The sequence below is a fragment of the Anguilla rostrata genome, chromosome 5 (assembly GCF_018555375.3).
Source record: "Anguilla rostrata isolate EN2019 chromosome 5, ASM1855537v3, whole genome shotgun sequence".
Lineage (NCBI taxonomy): Eukaryota > Metazoa > Chordata > Actinopteri > Anguilliformes > Anguillidae > Anguilla > Anguilla rostrata.
In genome coordinates, this window is record NC_057937.1 from 44,719,255 (window position 1) to 44,739,177 (window position 19,923).

General features: G+C 37.3%; 1 protein-coding gene across 1 annotated transcript; it reads right to left on the minus strand.

Moving 5' to 3' along the window:
- Nucleotides 1-84: 84 nt before the first annotated feature.
- scg3 (secretogranin III) lies at nt 85-11,874 on the minus strand. The gene is made up of 12 exons (XM_064336464.1): nt 11,396-11,874; nt 10,797-10,849; nt 10,141-10,180; nt 9,805-10,032; nt 8,246-8,388; nt 7,812-7,970; nt 7,456-7,645; nt 7,164-7,280; nt 5,175-5,255; nt 4,903-5,013; nt 3,414-3,503; nt 85-1,221 (listed from the first exon to the last, which is right to left on the minus strand). Exons 1-12 carry the CDS (start codon nt 11,490-11,492, stop codon nt 1,103-1,105), a joined length of 1,428 nt encoding a protein of 475 aa, XP_064192534.1. The 5' UTR covers nt 11,493-11,874; the 3' UTR covers nt 85-1,102.
- Between the last annotated feature and the right edge of the window lie 8,049 nt (nt 11,875-19,923).

Below are 19,923 nucleotides of genomic sequence, written 5' to 3' on the forward strand. Positions count from 1 at the left end.
GCATCAAGGTGTTTTTGTTTAGCAATTCTGTGCCAAATCTGGTTGTGCCAGTATAAAAGTACCTGAATGAAATCAGAGGTGGTGTTAAAGAAAGGAAATGCTTTTAATTGCTTTTACATTCTGAAAAAGTTGGCATTTACATTTAAAAATACTTCATTGGACTCCCAACATTCAGGTGCACAGTTTAAAATTTGTAACACATGCAGACAGAGTGAAAAGCAAAAGTAAGAAGCAGAAAGTAAGGAACAAGCCAGATGGCTCATTGTAATTCTGACATTCCCTGGATTTGTGAATCAAATGTAGGGATGGGCAATTTACTGTCTTAGCTGGCTAGACTCCTATGGTGTCACTATTTATAATCATTTATAAACTCATTTATACCCGATACCCTAGGCCAGGTGATTTCTAATCTGACCATTGCAGGTTATCAGAACATGGGTTATCAGCTGGGTGAAATATAAAATAAAATAAATAAATACTGTAAATTTATAGACAATTGTAGACTGAGTGAGAAGGAAGTTGTCCATGCCTGGTTAAATGGAACTAGAACAGTAATGTTGACTGACAATGTTTTTTTGGTAGAATCAAAAGCTTTAAAACAGGTCTTGCACACAGAAAACAATTGATGTAATGATTCACAAAACAGGTTATCGTGACTACATTTCAATGTGCTTTTTAAGTAAAAGTCTATTGCGCAGTAAGAGATGCAAAAGCTAAAGCCTGTCATCTAATCAAGCAATTTACAATTCTTCTGGGTTCATCCTTTAGGTCATTGTGATGCAGTTGTTTACTTTTCCAGAGCTACACTGGAAAACCAATGGTCAGGGTTTTCATTCCTTGTATATATGTAAGTAGCATAAAACTACAACATGTTTCTGGTCTTATCTAGTGTCACCTATTGCTGCCATTTACAGGCTATTGCTTTTTTAGAGGTGTCTTGCAGACTTGTATTGCAGACCTCTCTCTGAATTTTAGCCAACAGTGTGTCTTTGTTGGGGGCATTCATTGTGAATGTGAGACACGTTTTATTTATTTCGATCATTTAATTTTTTTCTCTACATACACAATTATATCTGGTTTGCTGCTTTTGGGTTAGCTGAGTCTACAGGCTGCCGTAGATCCTCTTTATGATCTCGCCTTCATCTTTCTCCAGGATGCCCTTTTCAATGTAGGAGTCCACCTGCTGGTCCATGAAGTCCCTCAGTTTGGAAATGTCATAATCTGGGGGGATGAATCAAGAAAGGTCATTGTTAGTGTACTATAAGCATGTAATCGGTTTGCGCATGTTTACCTTAGTGAGGAACCAGAGTCAGTCAAACCATGAAACACTTTGTTCTCAACCTTGAGTTAGAATTTAATTGAGTGTAACCTTATATCCACATTCGCACAACGTCATAGATTTGAGGATTAACTGAATTTACTGAAATGGAGTAGGGACTTAGAAACAGCTTAAATTCAAGAAAGACTCAATGCTTTGTAATTTGAACAGAAAGTTCATTCAGTTCACCTTGTTTGTGCACAAAAAATTAATGTTACATATGATAAAATGTTATACAAATCTCTATGTTACCACATTCTCATAATTCTCATCTAGGACTTGCAGCATTATTCAGTTCAAACTACAGTTTAAAATGTATTTGTTAATCCATTAAGTCTTACTGATAAGAACTCCACCAATAGATAACTGGATACCCACACCCCAGCCTCTTTCCATAGTAATGGAAGAAATGGGCAGATTAAATAAACACTCCGATTGGTCCCTTTCCCCCCATTGGAGCCAAGTTCCTTTTGTTATTAAATATCAAATTTGCTGCATATAGTGATTTTACTAAAAACAGTTCAATGAACCTAAAAGTAACACAACCATGTCACAGCCAATATTAATTTGTGTACAGAAAAATGCAAATAACAGCTAACCTTTTTGGTTTCATATTTGGTTTGCCTATGAAAGGCAACTAACATTTCTGGATTTCCTCCCAGTTGTCTGTTTTAATCAATAAGAGAATGAATGTCATCTTTTCTCAGGCACCCAGATCTCCATGATAACGTGCCTAAGGTCCCAAGAATGGATCGATGGGCAGCAAACTAGAGACCAGATTTTCAAAATGGAAGGGAGGCCTATGGTATGAGACACACACTTTTTTTCATGCAGAGAGCAGTCAATGAGTGGAATAGCCTGCCAGGTCATGTAGTAGATGCAGGAACTCTGGGGATTTTCAAGACCAGGATTGATACAGTATTAGATACAGCCTAGTCTGTAGGCACTCAGAGCTCTAGGTACCATTTAGTCAGTAAAATGGCAAGCATTGTTGGGCTGAATGGCCTGTTCTTGTCATTATGTTATGTTATGCTTTGTTAAGATTTACCACCTTATCTTACAACTTTTCAGGCAGCGGAATATGTTACATGAACTGTAACAATATAATAAATTTGTGGAGTTTATTTTTCTTTTTTTTCTTGGAACCTTACATCTTTTAAGAAAAGCACCCAACAAAACTGATGGTTGGTTACTGATTATAAAGAGTTACATGTATTTCTACTGAATTCAAATTGATAAATTTCATGAAAATATATTTCATCATGCCAACTGAATGACATCCCTTGACAACTCTTTCATTTGATAATTTATAGTTGCAGCTTACCTCTTATTAAATTAAAAGAGCACACCAATTTCACTTTATTACTACTAAATTAATTAAATGTAATGTTGTTGTAGATTCTGACTGAATGAGTCATTAATTACAGTGTGCTTTATTTATTTGAATAGCTTGAAATTAAATTAATTTCTGTTTTGCTTCATTGTCAGTCATAAGTAATCAAGGCTTTCCCACACAAGAGCAGGGACAAAGTTGGATGCAGAAATGCATAGGTAAGATTAGCACAAATTGCAGGTACAGTGTAATGAGTGAATGCGCTTTTGTTTCAAAAACAGCAGGAGGCTCGCATCTCAGTAATTAGGGCAAGCTCATCCCGTCACATAAATATTCATGAAGCTTTCTGGGTAAATGGACTTTGCTTATTTACATTGCAAATTTAAGGCTAACAAAGGGGTCTTTAATTTAGCTCTTCCTCACTGTGTGACTACGCATTGCTGTCTATGGCTCTATACTGGATATAGCTGAGTTGAAAAGCAAAGCATTTAATTCCCATCAGACTGGGACAGTAGGGCAGTTCAGAAGTGAGCAGCACCTATTCAATGCTGACTTTGTGAAGACGAGAATGAATGATACTAAGAGTTGAAAAGAAGTAGTCTAGCCAGCTGATGGAATGGATGGGGGCGGCGGGGGGGAGGGGGGGGCTGCTAAGATGTGATGGCTGTCGTACTGATCACATTGTTGATTTTGTCTGGACTGTTACGCACGTCATGCAGTGTTTGTGGTTATGGTCCATCCTCAAGGCTGTTGAATACTTACCCCCCTTGTTGCCATCCTTGTTATGGGTTTTGAGCCACTCAATATTCTTTCTGATTGCCTCCAAGTAGGTCTCGGACTTCCCAGTGTGGGCTATGAAAGTGAGAGAATAGGAGAAGATTTGTGCCTTTCAATTCTATGGTTTTACAGTAACAACATCCCGTTCTCTAATCCTTGTGTAGTCCCACAAAAGTGCTGTGGCTGCAACACAACAGAGGTGTCCAAAAAAACTAAAATGTAACAAAATTAGTTTCAGTCATATTCTTCTCTGGTGCAGTCAGCCTCGCTGTTCGACAGTTTAGTGGGAGGCCAACAGAATTTATATAACAGATTTTTTCGATCCTGGATGCTGAATGGCTCAGACCTTGTTCTACAGTGATTATAAATCTGATGCAGTAACAATTATTCAAACAGCCATTTTGTAAAGAGTATCGCTCTGTGCATGAACAGTTACTTACAAAATAAAATTACAAAGGAAACAATATTGTGTCATCTCACGTTTGAAAAACAAATGAGAGATGGGATGGAAAGCTGACAAAACACAGGACTACAGTAAGTTACTTGAACAAATGCAGGAAAACATGAGCAGCACTGCTTCGGAATGTGGCTTGTTTAGTTTCTCTGAAACATATTGATTTAAGTTTAGCATTTTGATACCATTTCAGTTTGGTAAACAGATCTTCAGGAATTTTAACAGTATTGAAGACTTCTCTCTGAATCTTAGCCAACAGTGTGCCTTGTCTGTGTTGGAAACACCCACTGGGAACTGTGAGATTGTGTATTTTATTTATGTAGAACATTTTCATTTTTTTCTGTTCTACCTACGCAATTTATTATTCAATATCTGGTTTGGTAAGGAAGGCAGCTCTCAAAGTAGTGTTTTTACTACTGATGTATTGAGAGTGTATGCTTTGTGTTTGGTTTTTGAGTACCTTGAAGGTTTTTGTTGAAAATGTTTTTACTGAAATATGTATGTACAACATGCACTTATGCATATATTACATGCCTTTACAGTCCCTATAGCTTAGTTACAAATCTTGAAATTACAGATTATAAATTGATGTTCTCTGCTAGTTGTGACCTTTATTTTATATGGAAATGCAACAGTGCACATATAGCTTGTTCTCTTCTGATAGAAATGCATGGATTATTTTCTTTAATGGAGGGCGCCAAGGTCAGTGATGGAGTAGTGGCCCTCATCATTGGCTTTCCTCTGAGTGTTATTGAAATGCCCTAGGCCTAGATTTGTGATGATGAGGCTGCAGATAGATTTAGTTTGCTGATTTCCTCCCTTTGGGATAGAATCCACACCGCAGAGGCGCTGTGTTAGAATGAGTTTCCTCCAGCTGTGTCAGAATTAGCAATCCTCTCTGCATTTGGGCTCTTCAAGTAAGATGACGACATACGAATGAGAATAATCTAGGCAAAGAGCCGATCTGCAGGTGAAAAGAAACAGCAAAGTGAGGCTGAATCTCAGGGGAAACACACTGACCAGGCTCAACGACGGTCTGGTCATCCTTGGTGGAGTCCTTCTGCGATTCGTACTCCCTCTGCATCTTGGCTGCCTCCTCCTTTGTGTTGTCCTCCTCATCGGTCACCTTCTCTATAGTGGAAACACAGTGATGCTGTGGCTAACAACCTCTACTCTAGCCTGAGACACTTCCCGGACATTATACATTAACACAGTTTGCAACTCATGACCTCATCGTCAATTTACATTGGGTTTTTGGATTGTTGGGGTTGAGGTAGTAGCTCCATTCTTACCTGTGGGCGGCTTGCTGTCTGGCGTCAGTGTCTTTCCCAGTTTGTTCTTTGTCTGAAGGGCAATCATGGCATCCAGGTTTTCTGTAAGTACATTGTAAAATTCTGCCATTTTAGGAATTAGGTGCCTTGTACATATGCCATGGTCTGAAAGGGTTTGCTTTAGGCTTGACCACACTCTTAAGGAAATTGATAATATATGCTTTTCTTACTCTGATCAGCAAATATATGAAATAATTACAACAATGGCAAGACCCAGAATGACAATATATTAGATGATATATAGCCAGTTTGATTTATTTTCCAGAAAAAGGAGCAGGTAAGCAAATAGGCTCTTACGTGTTTTGCTTGAAAGTGATTTGTCTATGTCACATATCACAGATATCTAATTATGCTTCACTGCTGTTGTCTCCCAGTTTCTTGAAGGTGACCATTATCTCCATGAAGCAGATTAAGGCTAAGTGACAGGTGAGTCATCACAGTACAAACTGTCATTGTAAACAAAAGGGTGCAGGCAATCAGCTGTTACCAGGAAACAATGGATACCATTCATTCTTTCCACAGACCCTGAATTTTATGTCGTCAGAGTTATCGTAGAAACCTGCATTTACCACATTTTGCCATTTTTTCATCTATGACCTTTATTTAATCTGTGCACCAAAACAAAAGCTTAGTGAATTTAAAAATCAATATGGAGAGTTTACTTTTGTAATTTATTTTAGTAATTAGCCCACATTTTGATCGGTTTGTAGGTAACTAAAAATAATCAGATGTATAAGTCGTGGGCTTTTCTGTGAAGCTGTGTCCATTATGCTTCACTGCTGAATGACAAACAATGGCATGCTTCCCTGTGGGTGGGGGATACATCCGGAAACATCTAATGGGTTTATTTTTTCTTTATAATGGCTGCATTCACTATTTGTCTGATTCTTAGATTGGCCTTAGCTCTCTAGAAATATGAAAAAGCAGCTATGACTACTGGCCCGCTTACAGGAGATGGAGGTTTCCTGGTATTTATGCTAAGTGACAATACAATTTGTATTCTAAGCTAAGAGTTTTTGTCTCTTTTAAGTACTATACAGTGATAATTAATGCAGCCACTTGAAGGCCAGGTCAAGAATAGCCTAAATAGGCCATTATTGCAGAACGTATGGTGAATGATTCATTAATTACTTCCTAACTGAAATTCATTGTAGTGTCTGTTGACTTTTGACAGTAAATAACTACAAGTAAAAGTGCTGCAATCAAAAATATTTCCTATGCGAAAGGAGAAAAAGAAAGGAAGGGCAATGCACTTACATGAAATAGCATAATTATTATGGCTGAGTGATTTTAAAAAAACCATTCCTTTAACATAAATTTAGCTTGAACTATTAAACTCATATGTGCCCTGCTTATTACATGTATTAATTTCTAAATATTTCTGTATAATTATAAGACAGCAAATCTGACCTCAGAAATAATATTTCTGCAGATTTATATAAATTGAATGAAAGGCTATCCCACCCACTCATTGAGTCGTTTAATCCCAAAATGCCAAAGGTCACAGATGTCATTTCTGAAATGTCACCTAAAGGTCACCTGGAGCAAAGCGGCATTCCCTGAGCTCAAGAGCTGTTTTCACCAAAGAACTGTAAACATCAGTTCTACTTTCACAGTTTTCAATCACTTGGCTAGCATGCCTATGAGAGAGCAGGTGGCTTCATCAGATCTTTCACAGTGAAAGTTGGCTGCACTCTGATTCTGCTTATTCTGTACAACATACTGCATACTTCTGTGTGAGATGTGATGTATCTGATGTTCACAGAATAATTCAGTTTGGGTGCCTATAGCTCTACATCTAGTACAGATACATTTGAAATTGAAATTTGAAATCCCTGAATGCCAGCATAACTTTTCTAATTTCATTTAACTTAACCATCAGTCTAAGATACAGTATGATGCATGATTTGGCTCTCAGTGCTTGCAATAAGAAGTGAGGTGTGGGCTTACCCAGGTAGGACACTCCTTCCTCTGGTGTGATGGTGCCATATTTGACCATCATCTTCACAAAGTCGATAAGGGTCTTCATGATAGTGATTAGAGTTTCTCTTTCTTCAGCATCTTGCTCTGCTCAACACACAGTTATTTGACATATTGACACATTATGTAAATACACATCCTGAATGGCATAATGAAATATAAACAACAGTATCTATGGTGTGTAGTGTGTAGTCTGTAGTGTGTGTGTGTGTGTGTGTGTGTGTACCATACTGATGAGTGTAGTGACTGGTATACCCCTCACCTGAATCAAGGCTCTTGAGGAGGTTGTAGAAGTTGGGGAAGTACTCCAGGTCCTCCATATCCTCATCGGGTCTCAGGTCATTTCTACGGTCCACCTCATTAGGGGTATCCCATGCATTGTTCACAGTGTCATCACTATCTTCATCAACCTCCTCTTCCTCATACCTCTTCCTTGGCTTTTCTGACACTTCCTGAAGTCATAAAGGGGCAAAAGACCAGGAATGTAGGTGTCATCTCCACCTAATCATATCAACCCTTGGTGGATACATCACAGCATAAGGGCACTACCACAAAATTCTGTATCTTGATTTATTACAAGCAAGGAAATGACACAGAATACAGACAGACATACTGTACCAAGTTCATGTCTGGGTTCTGCTCGACGTCTTCGGCTCTGGAGATGGGGTAGTCCATGCTGAGGTCCTCGATCTCGTTATTCCTGGCATTCTTGCTAATTAAGTCCTGCAGGGCTTCAGCTACCTCATACTCAAGAGTGTCAGCCTGGCTATCTGTAATCTGAGGAGGAAAGAGGAGAGAGCGTATTTGTGGCAGATGACAAGTCATTCCAGCAATATGTTTGTGTTGCATATTAAGTTCTACCACTGAATTCCTGCGTGGTTTACTATTGTACTTCATGATTTTTCTTTTTTACACTAAACGCCCAAAACATTGTTTAGACATTTCATTATTCAAGATGATTTGTAATATTTCCACTCTGGGATTGTTCTATTATTTTACATCCTGTTATTTAGGCTATTCAAGCCTTTGACATAAAAGTCCTCCATTCATACCAGCCCGAGCTTAAGCAGTTTTGACACAATCCTGTCAAACACCCGTCTGTCATCCTCTTCGTATATTTTGGTGGCGATCTTCTGGACAATGTCCTCTGCTGTCAGAGGAGTACCATCCAGCTGGTGGAAACTATCTGGTTCATCTGAAACACACACATACACACATTTTCAAATGAGAGGCTCTACCAGTCAGCCTTAATAGCTAGAACCTCACTTTCAAAGTCATGTATCTGTTTCCATTTTCGATTGCTGTTTGCTCTAGAAACAGCTTCTCTAAGTGGTGTGAAAATGTTTTTGAAGGCAAATGTAGCTTGCTGCTTTAGATGTGATCCAATCTACAGAGATCTTTGGACTGAGCTAGCGGAGATAAGACACTGATAATCAGTGGAGACTTAGCTAGCCTAGAACAACTTAACAGCAGAAGGTCAGTGCTCTTTGAATTATGGGGGAAAAAAGATCCAGCAGGATAGTCACAATAGCTCGAGAAAAAAAATCAGAAATCAGCTTGCAGTGCTTATTACGATATAACAGCAGTGACTTCGTCCATGAAAACATATAAGCTCTAAATACTGGAAATATTTACTGTCCAGTATATTTTAGGCTTGCCTGAACCAATCAAAACATTTTGTGCTGGATTCCACTGTAACACTGTAGTTTTTAATGTGACACTGTTGCAAATTTTGAGATATCAAAAGTGTGATGTTTAAAAACTGTGATTAAACTCTGATTAAACTGTGATTAAAATGAATTAAACAGCTTTTGGCTATATCATACTCTTCCTTAATAAGAAATAAGAAAACAATAGAAGAAAAATGAGAAAATTTGCAAAATGTCTGTTAAACAACTTGTGCTTGGGAATAGTTTTAGTGCAATCACAATCTCGCCTACCACAACCCCCCCCCCACCATCCACCCCAATCTTCCAAATCTTCCCAGTCATTGTTATCCACAACACCCCCCTCCCCAATCTTTTCATCTCAATCTTCCCATGTCAACCTACTCATCTCAATCTTCCAATCTGCCAGTTACCTCATTTTTCGATCCGTCCCCATCTATATTACAGCTGTTGGTCACTTACAGTAAAATGTTGTGAAACGTGTGAACCCTGCCAGAACTTACAAATCTCAGTAATAAGTCAAACTGGTTCACACATTCTGCACTGTAAACATGTATGCCCCAAAAATATTACAGAGATTTAATCTTGGATTGAAATGTGCTCTCAGTCTTTATCAACCAGAGGAAGAACAGACTCGAAGCAGAGCAGGAAATAAAGCCAAATTTTTCAAGTGACAGACGGTGGGCAGATAATCCCCTCTCCTCTCTGCAAACAAAATGACTTCCTGCTGACCTGTCAGCAGAGGGATATCCGCTTCTGTATGAAAGATCAAGCAGGCAACCTGACTCAGAATCAACAGGTTTTGCAAGCACCACATTGGCTGATGAACTGCCAGGTGTTATTGTTCTTGATGATACACCAAAATAAGTGACTACACATTAAATCACAGCAATTGTGACAACACAATTATTAAGTGATTTTCCTTTTTTTTAAATTTCAGTTACCTTGGTACCTGTAGTCCATGCCATTCTTTGTGGAGTCATAGTCCTCTGCCAGCCGTCTGTTCTTGGTTGAATCGGCGTCGTCAGGGAAATACTGAACATCAAGTGCTTCTGCATTGGGCGTCTCATTGTCTGAGTCCTTTGATCTCTCTGCTAAGGACTTGAGCATGCTGAAATCGTCATTGTCCCGGTCTATTTCTGCCTCTGTTGGTTTATGTTCTTGCTTTTCTTCTGTAAAAATAATACACAATTAAAAAAAAAAAAATGCCACTGTATGTAATGTTTTCTTTGAGACCTTGGAGACATAAAATGTACATGAATACAAGCGATGAAACTTACTTGTGGATCCAGCTTTGTTGATTCTGTCTGCTACTGCAATCTGTTGTAATGATAACAAAAGTTACACACATTACACTTGATGACAGCTAAGCATATTTTTACTATTCAGATAAATCATACTGGAAGACTTGCGTAGCAATAGGTGTTAGTATTTTATGTATCATGTGCATCTTCAATTTCTTCGATCAATTTTAATTACAATAATGTATTCATAAAAAAATGATTTGATCCAAATAAACGGGGATGCATCACTAATGCAGAAGCCACTGGCATGACTACACTCCATTTCTAGTTTTTGGAACATGGCCAGAATTTAGAAGCAAATGTGATAATCCAGAAAAGACCATGCAACCTGAGCTGAAGCTTTTATTTTCAACCTCTGTTCTGGAAATGAGCAGCAATTAATTATTCATAGAATCTAAGAACACATGTATGCTTGGATTTACTTTACATGGATTGACAGAGTTTACATATTTTGTAGCCCCTGTTTCATTAATTACCTACAACAGGTAACGCTGTTATTTAGTTAACATATGGGTTGTGTTTAATATCCATCCATCATAAACAAGCATCAGTCTTCATATTTTCTCCTTATTTACCCCTGGAAAGGCACAATGTTATTATAAATTCAAATGATCTATGTATAAATAGATTACCTGCTCTTGCAGTGGTCTTTCCTCGCTCAGTTGTCTATTGTAGATTGTTTCATCTAGACAAAAAATCACTTTGTGTCGTTTAATGTATCACCATAACATAACAAGTTTAGCATACGTCATTACAGTCCTTCTGTAAAAAGAAACAGTCTTGTTCAAAAGCTCTATCTATAATTGGGCTATAGCAAATTACAACCTAAACGGAATAATTGAATGCAGTTGGACACGAACACACATTTATTGACGCACTGTCACTTTGTAAACTCTGGGAACAACAGTTGTGTAATCGGATTCACAATAAAAAGATTAAACTGGCATGGGAATAGAACACAGCTGAGTTAACGACACACACTGGAAGTTTATGTTTATACATTATTGTTGGTTATCACTATACTGTACTTCATTCCCACTCTAAATTCTGCGGGACGTTTCCTCAACTATTGTCATTTTAAGAAGGACTAGGAAGCCGAATGTAGGTCTATTTCGAGAATATCATTTCATTTTTATTATTCAGTTAAAACAGTAGCTGCTGGAGTTTTATTATTAGGACTGCCTATGTGTAGATATAAGGAATTGGCTACATCAAGGAATATGTCACTTACCGTCGGTCACGGAAGGTTTGGGGAAAGCAATACTGTGGTTTATAGTTAGAGCGAAAATCTGGATGAAGAAGAAAATTCCCAAGCACTTTGACGCCATCCTTAAATAAACTGTAGTTTCTGTTTTTTCTTATTCCCAGGAGATAAACTCCTGTTTTTTTTCTTCAAGATAAATTGAAACTACGCTGTTTAAGAGCGACGTATATATTTTTTGTGGACAGCTCCGTTTTGATAGCTTGTGTTTGGTCTGCTACTCTAACGTCGTCCTGTTCGAGGCAGCGCCTGTTACTCCAGTGGCGCTAAAGGAGGTTTAAAATGTACTGTGCTGGAACTGTTAAGTCGCTGCGGTGCTGAAATCAGGTCGCTTTCTATAATTAAAACGCCATAAGCTGGTAGGCTCGCAGGTTCAAGCCTCATGTGAGCTTCTACCTGCCCTATGCTATCCAAGTGAAGACTCGACTCTGAGACAACCCAGTGGAGATGGACGAACCAGAAAATCCGCCCATGTGCGTCAGCTCCCTCTCAACCTGCGTCAGTCTTTCTGTTTAAATGCATTTTCTATTGGTAGGACAGGAACCGCTGTTTGGACATCGATTAATTGAATAACCTCTTGACTAATGTTTTTAATTAGACAAGCAGAAGCTATTTTGTTTGTCATGTATGAGTTTGTATTTTGCATTTAGTTTTAATCCATGCACATATTTTTACATTTTGCTAAACAATTTTACATGGACCCTGTTTCATAATGATGTACGTATAACTTGCCAACGCTGATTTTCCTATGAATATTTATAGTAAAAGCTTTTTTTATAGCTTTTATTTAAAAAAAATAAGTTATAGAACATTTGAACCGAAGCCCGCTTTCTTTAGCACTATGGCATGAGTTTATACAATATAAAGAACTAACTCAAGTTGAAGCTTTAAAATATTCAATGTAATCTAAATTAAAGTATCATATAAGTCTAGTGGAAGAGAAAGAAGGAATCTGACAATATCAATGAAAATCCCAGTTAACAACCAAGTATGTTCCAGTTAGCAACACAGAATGCATTATGAACAATATTATACGGAGAAACCAGGTGACAGATCAAGTATTTCTACAGGTACAAACTTGATATAACATATATTCCACTGAGCACACATTCCACTGAGTAGGATCTTGGCAGTTCCCCAAGTAGGACTGCAAATATTTCATGTAGTTTATACATTTTTGTGAGAACACAGGAATGGCAGAGATAATTATTTTTGCAAAATTGAGAATGAGAAGTGCATACCTGTTCTTGGATAAACATTTTTGGCAAGGAGTCGATTTAATGATCAGAGCAGGGTTGAGTCCCCATTTCACTTCTGTAATTTTGGTAAATTAATTGGAATTTGACTAAAAAAGACCTTAGTGTTCCATGGGAATTGTTCAGTTAATAAACTGAAATTCAATTAATTTCCCTTAATTATTTTCAAAGGACAGCACATCCATTGCAACCTTTTATGGTAATACATGATATAATATCAGGAGTTTTACTGTCCCTTTGAACGTACAGCAAATGTGCTAGATTTGTAAAGTTGTGTGATCCAAGTTTCTTCATTACATACAGTATTCATTATTCAATATCATGTTACCCATTAGACTAGAACTAGATGAACAACAATGCATTTCAAACCTGGAATGACAAACAGTTTCTACAACTGAAGTCTGCAACTGGCAGTACTTCACTAATAAAATCTTTGACATTACAGTTAAAGTTTCTCTAGAGGATATTATCTGACTTCTGTGCTGAACATGAGGGAGTATATTTGTAGTATTCTGATAACTATAGCTGGAGTCTGACCGCCATATGATAGAAGAATAAAGAGAGCTGGATATTTCAATAATTATGATAGATGTACCATGTTAGGGTCATATTTGTCAGTATTTCATTTAGTTATATTCAATACATTTTCAGTCTTTATAAATGAGGTTCTGATAATAGGTGTTCTGGTGACATCTCTGCTTCTGCATTTTAAAACTCTGCATGATGGTTGGAATTGACTCTGCAAATCTGCTTTGACAGCAGGCTTTCAGGCAAAAAAAGACATACATACCACCACGCTGGACAAGGTTTCCTGCTGGGTTTTTTGTTTTATTATGGTGCATTGGCACTGCGCCTCGTTCTTCCTAGTTGTCCTGTTCTCCTGATTGCTGTTTTATTTTTGGTTTATCGCTAAACGTGTCATTTATCATTGCCTGGCACCTGGTCCTGCATGGACATCTGTCTGCTATTGTCCCACATGCTTTGTGAGTGTGGAGGATGGGCATTGCTGTTGCTGTAGACTGCTGCGTGATGCTAATATTCTCTGTGTCTTCTGCTGGTCTGTTATGAAATCAAGACTTGTATAATTAACCTCTGTTGTTAAGGGCAGTTGCTCTGAAAATCATCATTTGAGGTGCTGTTTCTACCCTTTCAATATAGCTTCAATATGTTTGAATGCACGACTTTGTAAATTTGATGTCATGTCGCTAACTTCCAAATTCTTAACCAAAAACGTGAGAAGATACCAAGTCACTCAGAGACATATAAATTAAAATAAATGGGGATTTGCCTTGTTGGATTTGTATCATTATATCATGGGATTTTGGTAGGGTCCCATGGGTAAAAAACTCAAGAATTCCATTAGAATTGCTGCATGAATGTGCAGTTTGTCCATGAACATGTTTTACTTCGGTTTGACATGCAGTAAAACATGTTTCATCGGTTTGAGTTGTTCCATGTTTTGGTATTAAGCATTTTAACCATTACACAGTTTTAATCCACTGCTGCAGCATTTTTTTCAAACATTCGCTCATTGTTTGTCTCTTAAATTAAATTTTTCTCTTCAATTAGCCAGATGCAAATGGGTGTAATGCTATTACTGATGACCTCAGGCATAAATTGTCCACATTATATAGCATTCAAATTGCCTGTTTGTGAAATTCTTCTGTTTTTAATCAGCATTGACTGGCTTTTTGTTTTTCAATCAGCTCAATCTCCAACGAGCTGTTTTGATCTAAGTAAGCCAATTGCATGCCTTCATTCTTTTGAAATAACAGCATTTAAAAAAAATTGAATAACTGCAATTTACATTGCCTGATTTGTCGAGTGAAGGTGCTGTGTATGTCTTTAAGCCTAAACTCTATCACACAAAATTAATTTGCTATTTTGGTTTAGTTTGTGACATTATTGAGTTAGCTGCCAATTTGTGATTTTGGCTTCTTGTCTGTCTTTGGCAGTATGATTTCTGCCGGGTTTTTGTCCAATGCTTATTTATAGTGTTGCCACAAAAAAAAAAAAGAAAAAAAAAAAACCCAGAGAAGAAATATATAATGTGGACAGCTGGCTTTCACTAGTGGAACATTGATGCAAAACCACTGCCATATGGTTCTCACTGCTCTCTGCCATGCCAACAGAACCAGTTAGAGCAGGCCTCTAATCTTTTTGCTGTTTGTCATTATGATATTTGTCATTGTCTGCAGAAAGGTTTTTAATCCAGTATTTCAGTGTTGTTGCTCTACCCTTTTATTGTCTACACGCCATCCAGAAGAAGTTACAGCCGGGACAGCAATGAGCTTTGATGTTTTTCATATCTTAGGAATGCCATAGAAGAAGAATTAAATCTGGAATTAAACATGAGTTCACACACGCAAATCATGTTTAAAAATATCATAGCAACCAGAAATGTTAAAATGACAGTCAAAGCTAACAAATGTCACTGTCAACATGCAAATGTCATGTTTTCTTTCGGAAAAAAAAAAAAAAAAATCAAAAAACAGTATTTGTAATTTGCAAAGGGCTTTCAAAGAATAAACAAGCCAAATTCTAAAACCGCATCTACTGTATATTCTACATATATATACAGGCATATATTCGTAAATAACTAATATGCAACTCTCAGGGCATTGAATTGCTGTTCCTATCCTGTTCTCCTGTTCTTGGTACAATTTAACTGGCCAGCTAGATGATTTCTTCATTCAAAAGTTTTACAGAAACATTTTGAAATTGTTTAATTTACATTCTTCCCTTTGAAAGGATAAAACACATACTTTTTTATCCCTTTAAAAATGTACTTATTCTTTTTATACAACTAAGTTGAAAATAATTTCTATTGTTTGTTTTGGTTTGTTGGTGAATTGTTGGTTAATGTGCAAGTGCCTAAAACTGAATAAGAGGACCCTTTCTTGACAGTTTCGCAAGTCCCTAAGTAAAGGCGACAGCACCATCTTGTGGATATTGAGTGTAGGTGGTAGCTCTCTTTTATCTGTACTTTCTTGCCGTGCTGAGCAATGCAAGAGGATGTGCTCAGTTCTGGGCAGATTAAGTAAGTAAGTAAGAAATCCTTGGGATGAATGCCTGCCAGAATCCTGAGTTTATTCTTCCCTTGTGTACTCTAGTACAGAGTATATAGTGCATGCCAGTTGATGACAGACACCACTACCTCCAGCAAAGCCACATACATGTACTACACCAGACCCCTATACTATTAGTATAAATACATATATAATTGTGTATAAACATATATAATTACTAAAGTGACTACTTTATGCCATATCCACAGTACAACAAGGGAGGACTTGTGCCAATAATAGGTGAGGTGTATGCTGACGACCATAGGATGCCTGCCATTACATTGGGAGAAACTAATGTCTCTATAACCCTAGAAACCCCTGTGGAATGAGACCATTGTGTCCTGCCATTGAGGACTTTCCATCCTTTCAGTAACAATAGTAGATTATTTGGCCTCATATTCAGCATTCCACCTAATGAATAATTCATTAGTAATGCATATGTTTTTTGTGTCAAGGTATTTTTTGATTGCAGATTGTTGTGTAGTATGTAGCAATGCGAATACCTTTCTTGTTGACAGCTGGTGCATTTCCTTTGTAGTGGTCAATGAGTATGATTTTCATACACTATCTTCTATGAATGTAGCGTTTTAAATTTGGATTAGTTACAGAGAGGAAAATAGTGACACTAATAAGACATCAGAGTTAAATTCCTTAGAGAAAGAGTGCCACATGAGAATTAAGGGACTTGCCTGCTGCAGTCTCCTCATGACAAATTGTATCAAACACGCACTGGCTCAGTGAATAATTATAGAACCAGAAAATAGTTCAGATGGAACACAAAGGAACAGATGCCTTGGAAATTACAGAAAATAAACAGAGAAATCCTAAACATTGCTTTTACAGAATATACCTTTCATGACTCTCATTTCAATAATGAACCATTGGCTGTTTAATGACACGTATAAACATTTTGCTATTATGCTACTCAATACATCTCATATTATTACAACAAATGCAAAGCTGTTTAACACCGACAATGTTTTCTAGGATGAGTTTTGCTCATTAGCTTTATTATTAAAGCATATTATTATTAGTATTTTATTAAGAATCCAGTAAACAAAATATAATAATAACCATGCATTTTAATGCCCTTTACCATAGTTAGCAGGCAAGAAGAAAGAAAAAGCTGTAGATAAAATTAATACAGCCTGCAGCACACAGACATGCTGCACAATTGCATCTAAGATGAAATAGAGTGTTCACTACCTTTCTCTCTGGCCTTCCTATAGACTTAATGAGCAATTATTAATCCTTGACTTAATAATGCATGTTTTTACTATATATTAAATTTTTATCATATATAAAGTTCAACACTGGTGTGGCACAGTGGAGAAGAAGGTGGTTTTGTGTTCAAGTCCTGGCCAGCCCATGGGTATCTTAAAAATACATAACATTTTGTCTGTGAAATAAATGTGAATATTTTATAGGAAAAAGTTTAGGGTGCCTCTGCATCATATGATTGTAAATCACATTTGTAAGATTTTCTTGTAAAACCCAATGCCAAGAGTCATTTAACTCTTGTCACAATGCCCAAAAGTCAAATCAAATCTTATAAATTTTATTTTTATATTTTTTAAATTTTAAATTTATTTATTTATTTATTTATTTATTTATTTATTTATTTTACGGAGAACTGTCACTAAAACTAAAACCAGGTCTGAACCCACAATAAGCAAGCACATGAGGTAAAAAAAAAAACTCCCAGTGGGGAGAAAAACCCTCAAACGGTGGCAATAACTCCATGATGGGAAGAAATCTTGGGAAGAACCTGTAGAAGAATGATAATAATTTTAATACTACGTATACTATGCTACATTTAACATGTCTAGTGTGCCCATTGTCTTGGTGTTACTCATAGACATGGATGTTTTGAAGCCAAACAAGCAAAATATTGATCCATTATTCATAGCATTGTTCTACTGGAATTATGAGTTTTGAATGTGTAGCACTATTTTTCCACAAGGAGGTGCTAGTGACGTCTTCTAGAACAGTGCGAACACGGTTTGTTTTTCTGTTGCAACTGGAAGAGGGTTTAAGAATCGCATAATTTGTGATTATGTTTAATACATGAGCAGTCTCACACCAGGGATTTTTTTTTTACACCAGAACCACCTGCCGGTGCTGACAGTACAGAACCAGGGACACAGGCTTAATCAGATGACATTTCAATGTCTGTCACATGTTTAGGGTTTAGTGAAGACAGACGCAAGCCTTCAGGCACAAGCATTTAGAAATTTCAGCTGGCAATTAGTGAAATTTGGGATACCTTCAGTGTTGACTCAAAAGCATGTTATGCCTGATGTTTTTCAAACATCCCTTAGCGCTTTCTCACCCAAAACACATAAGCAATGTGTAAGTTCATCGGTGGAATAATTCATGTTCATGTAACTTTCAACCATGATCAGGCAAATCTTTGCATTTAAATATTACCCTCTGTACATTTTGTGGGCTTTTATGGAAAAAGAAAACTTTGGCACTTGTTAAAGTTGCATTGCCCTTGACTCAGTCCTGCCCTTTCACTTCAACATTCGGTAGAAAAGGAGGTGTGGGAGCTGTATATGTGATATTTGGTTAATAAATCTGGAAGAAACCCATAAATCTGTCACTGTCCTATCATCTGTTTTTGTGCAAATAAAACATACAGACACATCATAACGTGTGTAACCAGAGGGAGGAGCAGGAGGCCAAAGCATGGTCTTTTCTGAAGGCTAAGATTTATGTGAAAAGAACAGGCAGCATACCGTGGGCCCATTTCCTGGGGGAGAGTGGGAGCTTTTTTAGTGTTCCTTTGTCAGTATGTGATCCACCAAGGAACACCTTCCTAACCTTTTTCATGACTAACAGTCCCAGCTCAGTTTTAAGTGTTGAAAGTGAACTATACAACGGGAGAAAAGCATTTGATTAACTCCATGCAACTTGGAAGCGATCCCCATTGAACAGAGAAGAGAGAGCAGGGATTTGGTTCTTTCCCATTGTGGCTTTGCCATAATCATATTTTTTAAGTTTTTCCTCAAATGCTTGCTCTTGCAACACACACTTTTTTATGTGGTATACATTTTCTGTGAGGAAAAAAAAAGTTCCAAAATGTAATAGTTAAAACATGTTTGTTAAAGCTCAAGCAAGAAAATAATTACTACTAACCCTCCACCCTACCCCCCTCAGATAAATATTATATCCTCCTCAACTAATGTTTTGACACATTATGGACATCAATAATTATTCAGAGAAGATAGCATTCAAAACATAAATATCAAAACAGCTGGCCTAAATGTGGGCTGCTAAGTGCACAGGGAAAAAATGCATTGTAATTAATTTTCAAACATTTGCTATGTGTTAATGTTGTCGTGCCTGAGTTTTATAGTCAACAGGGAAATATAAAAGGTAAGATGAGTTGCAATGTACTTTCATTCTGATGGTTTAGTCCTCATCTCCAGTGAAGGTTTTTCCACTCATCATGTCATAGATAATAGCATTATGGCCCACAAATCTACTTAAAGATCATATAAAGTGATTTAAACCAGGAATATGTTGAGCAGTGAATAGGTCTAACTACCTTTTCAGGGGGTTGGATGTTTTCTTATAGCACCTAAGAAAAATTATGAATCTGAGCTGATTCACAGAGATGGTTTGCTCCGATGTCCCAGCATTGAAAGTTCCATTCCTGTTGTTGAAACTCTTCTGCATTCATTGCACCTCACCCTTCATAGGTTTTTTGGAGTAAGTGTCCACCAATCGCCATAAATTTTGTTCTAATTGATGTTACCAGTGTTCTTTGAGATTACACTAAGTTCTGTCGACTTTGCTGTCCTAAAGCTCACTAGTCTATGAATATTTATACAGTGTACGGTTAACTTGTTTTGCCTTAGTGGTTATTTTCTGTGGACTGATGTACTCTGGCACATTCGCTAGCCTGCAAGTGAATATCTAGCTAGGTAGTGAGGCAGTTAGCATGAAGGCACTAACTAGGCTCACTAATAAGTTAGCTACGTGGCCTAAGATGAACCTAGTTCACTTCACAATGATCTGATGTTCAAGACTACTGCTGAAATGCATTTACCTGCTCTGCTAATGAGGTGCTTTTGTGAATATTCATGAATGTAACTTTTTGCTTAAGTGCCTCATGAAACTTATAAATAGCAATCCCGCCAAAGGAAAGCGCACATTTCTTTCCGGT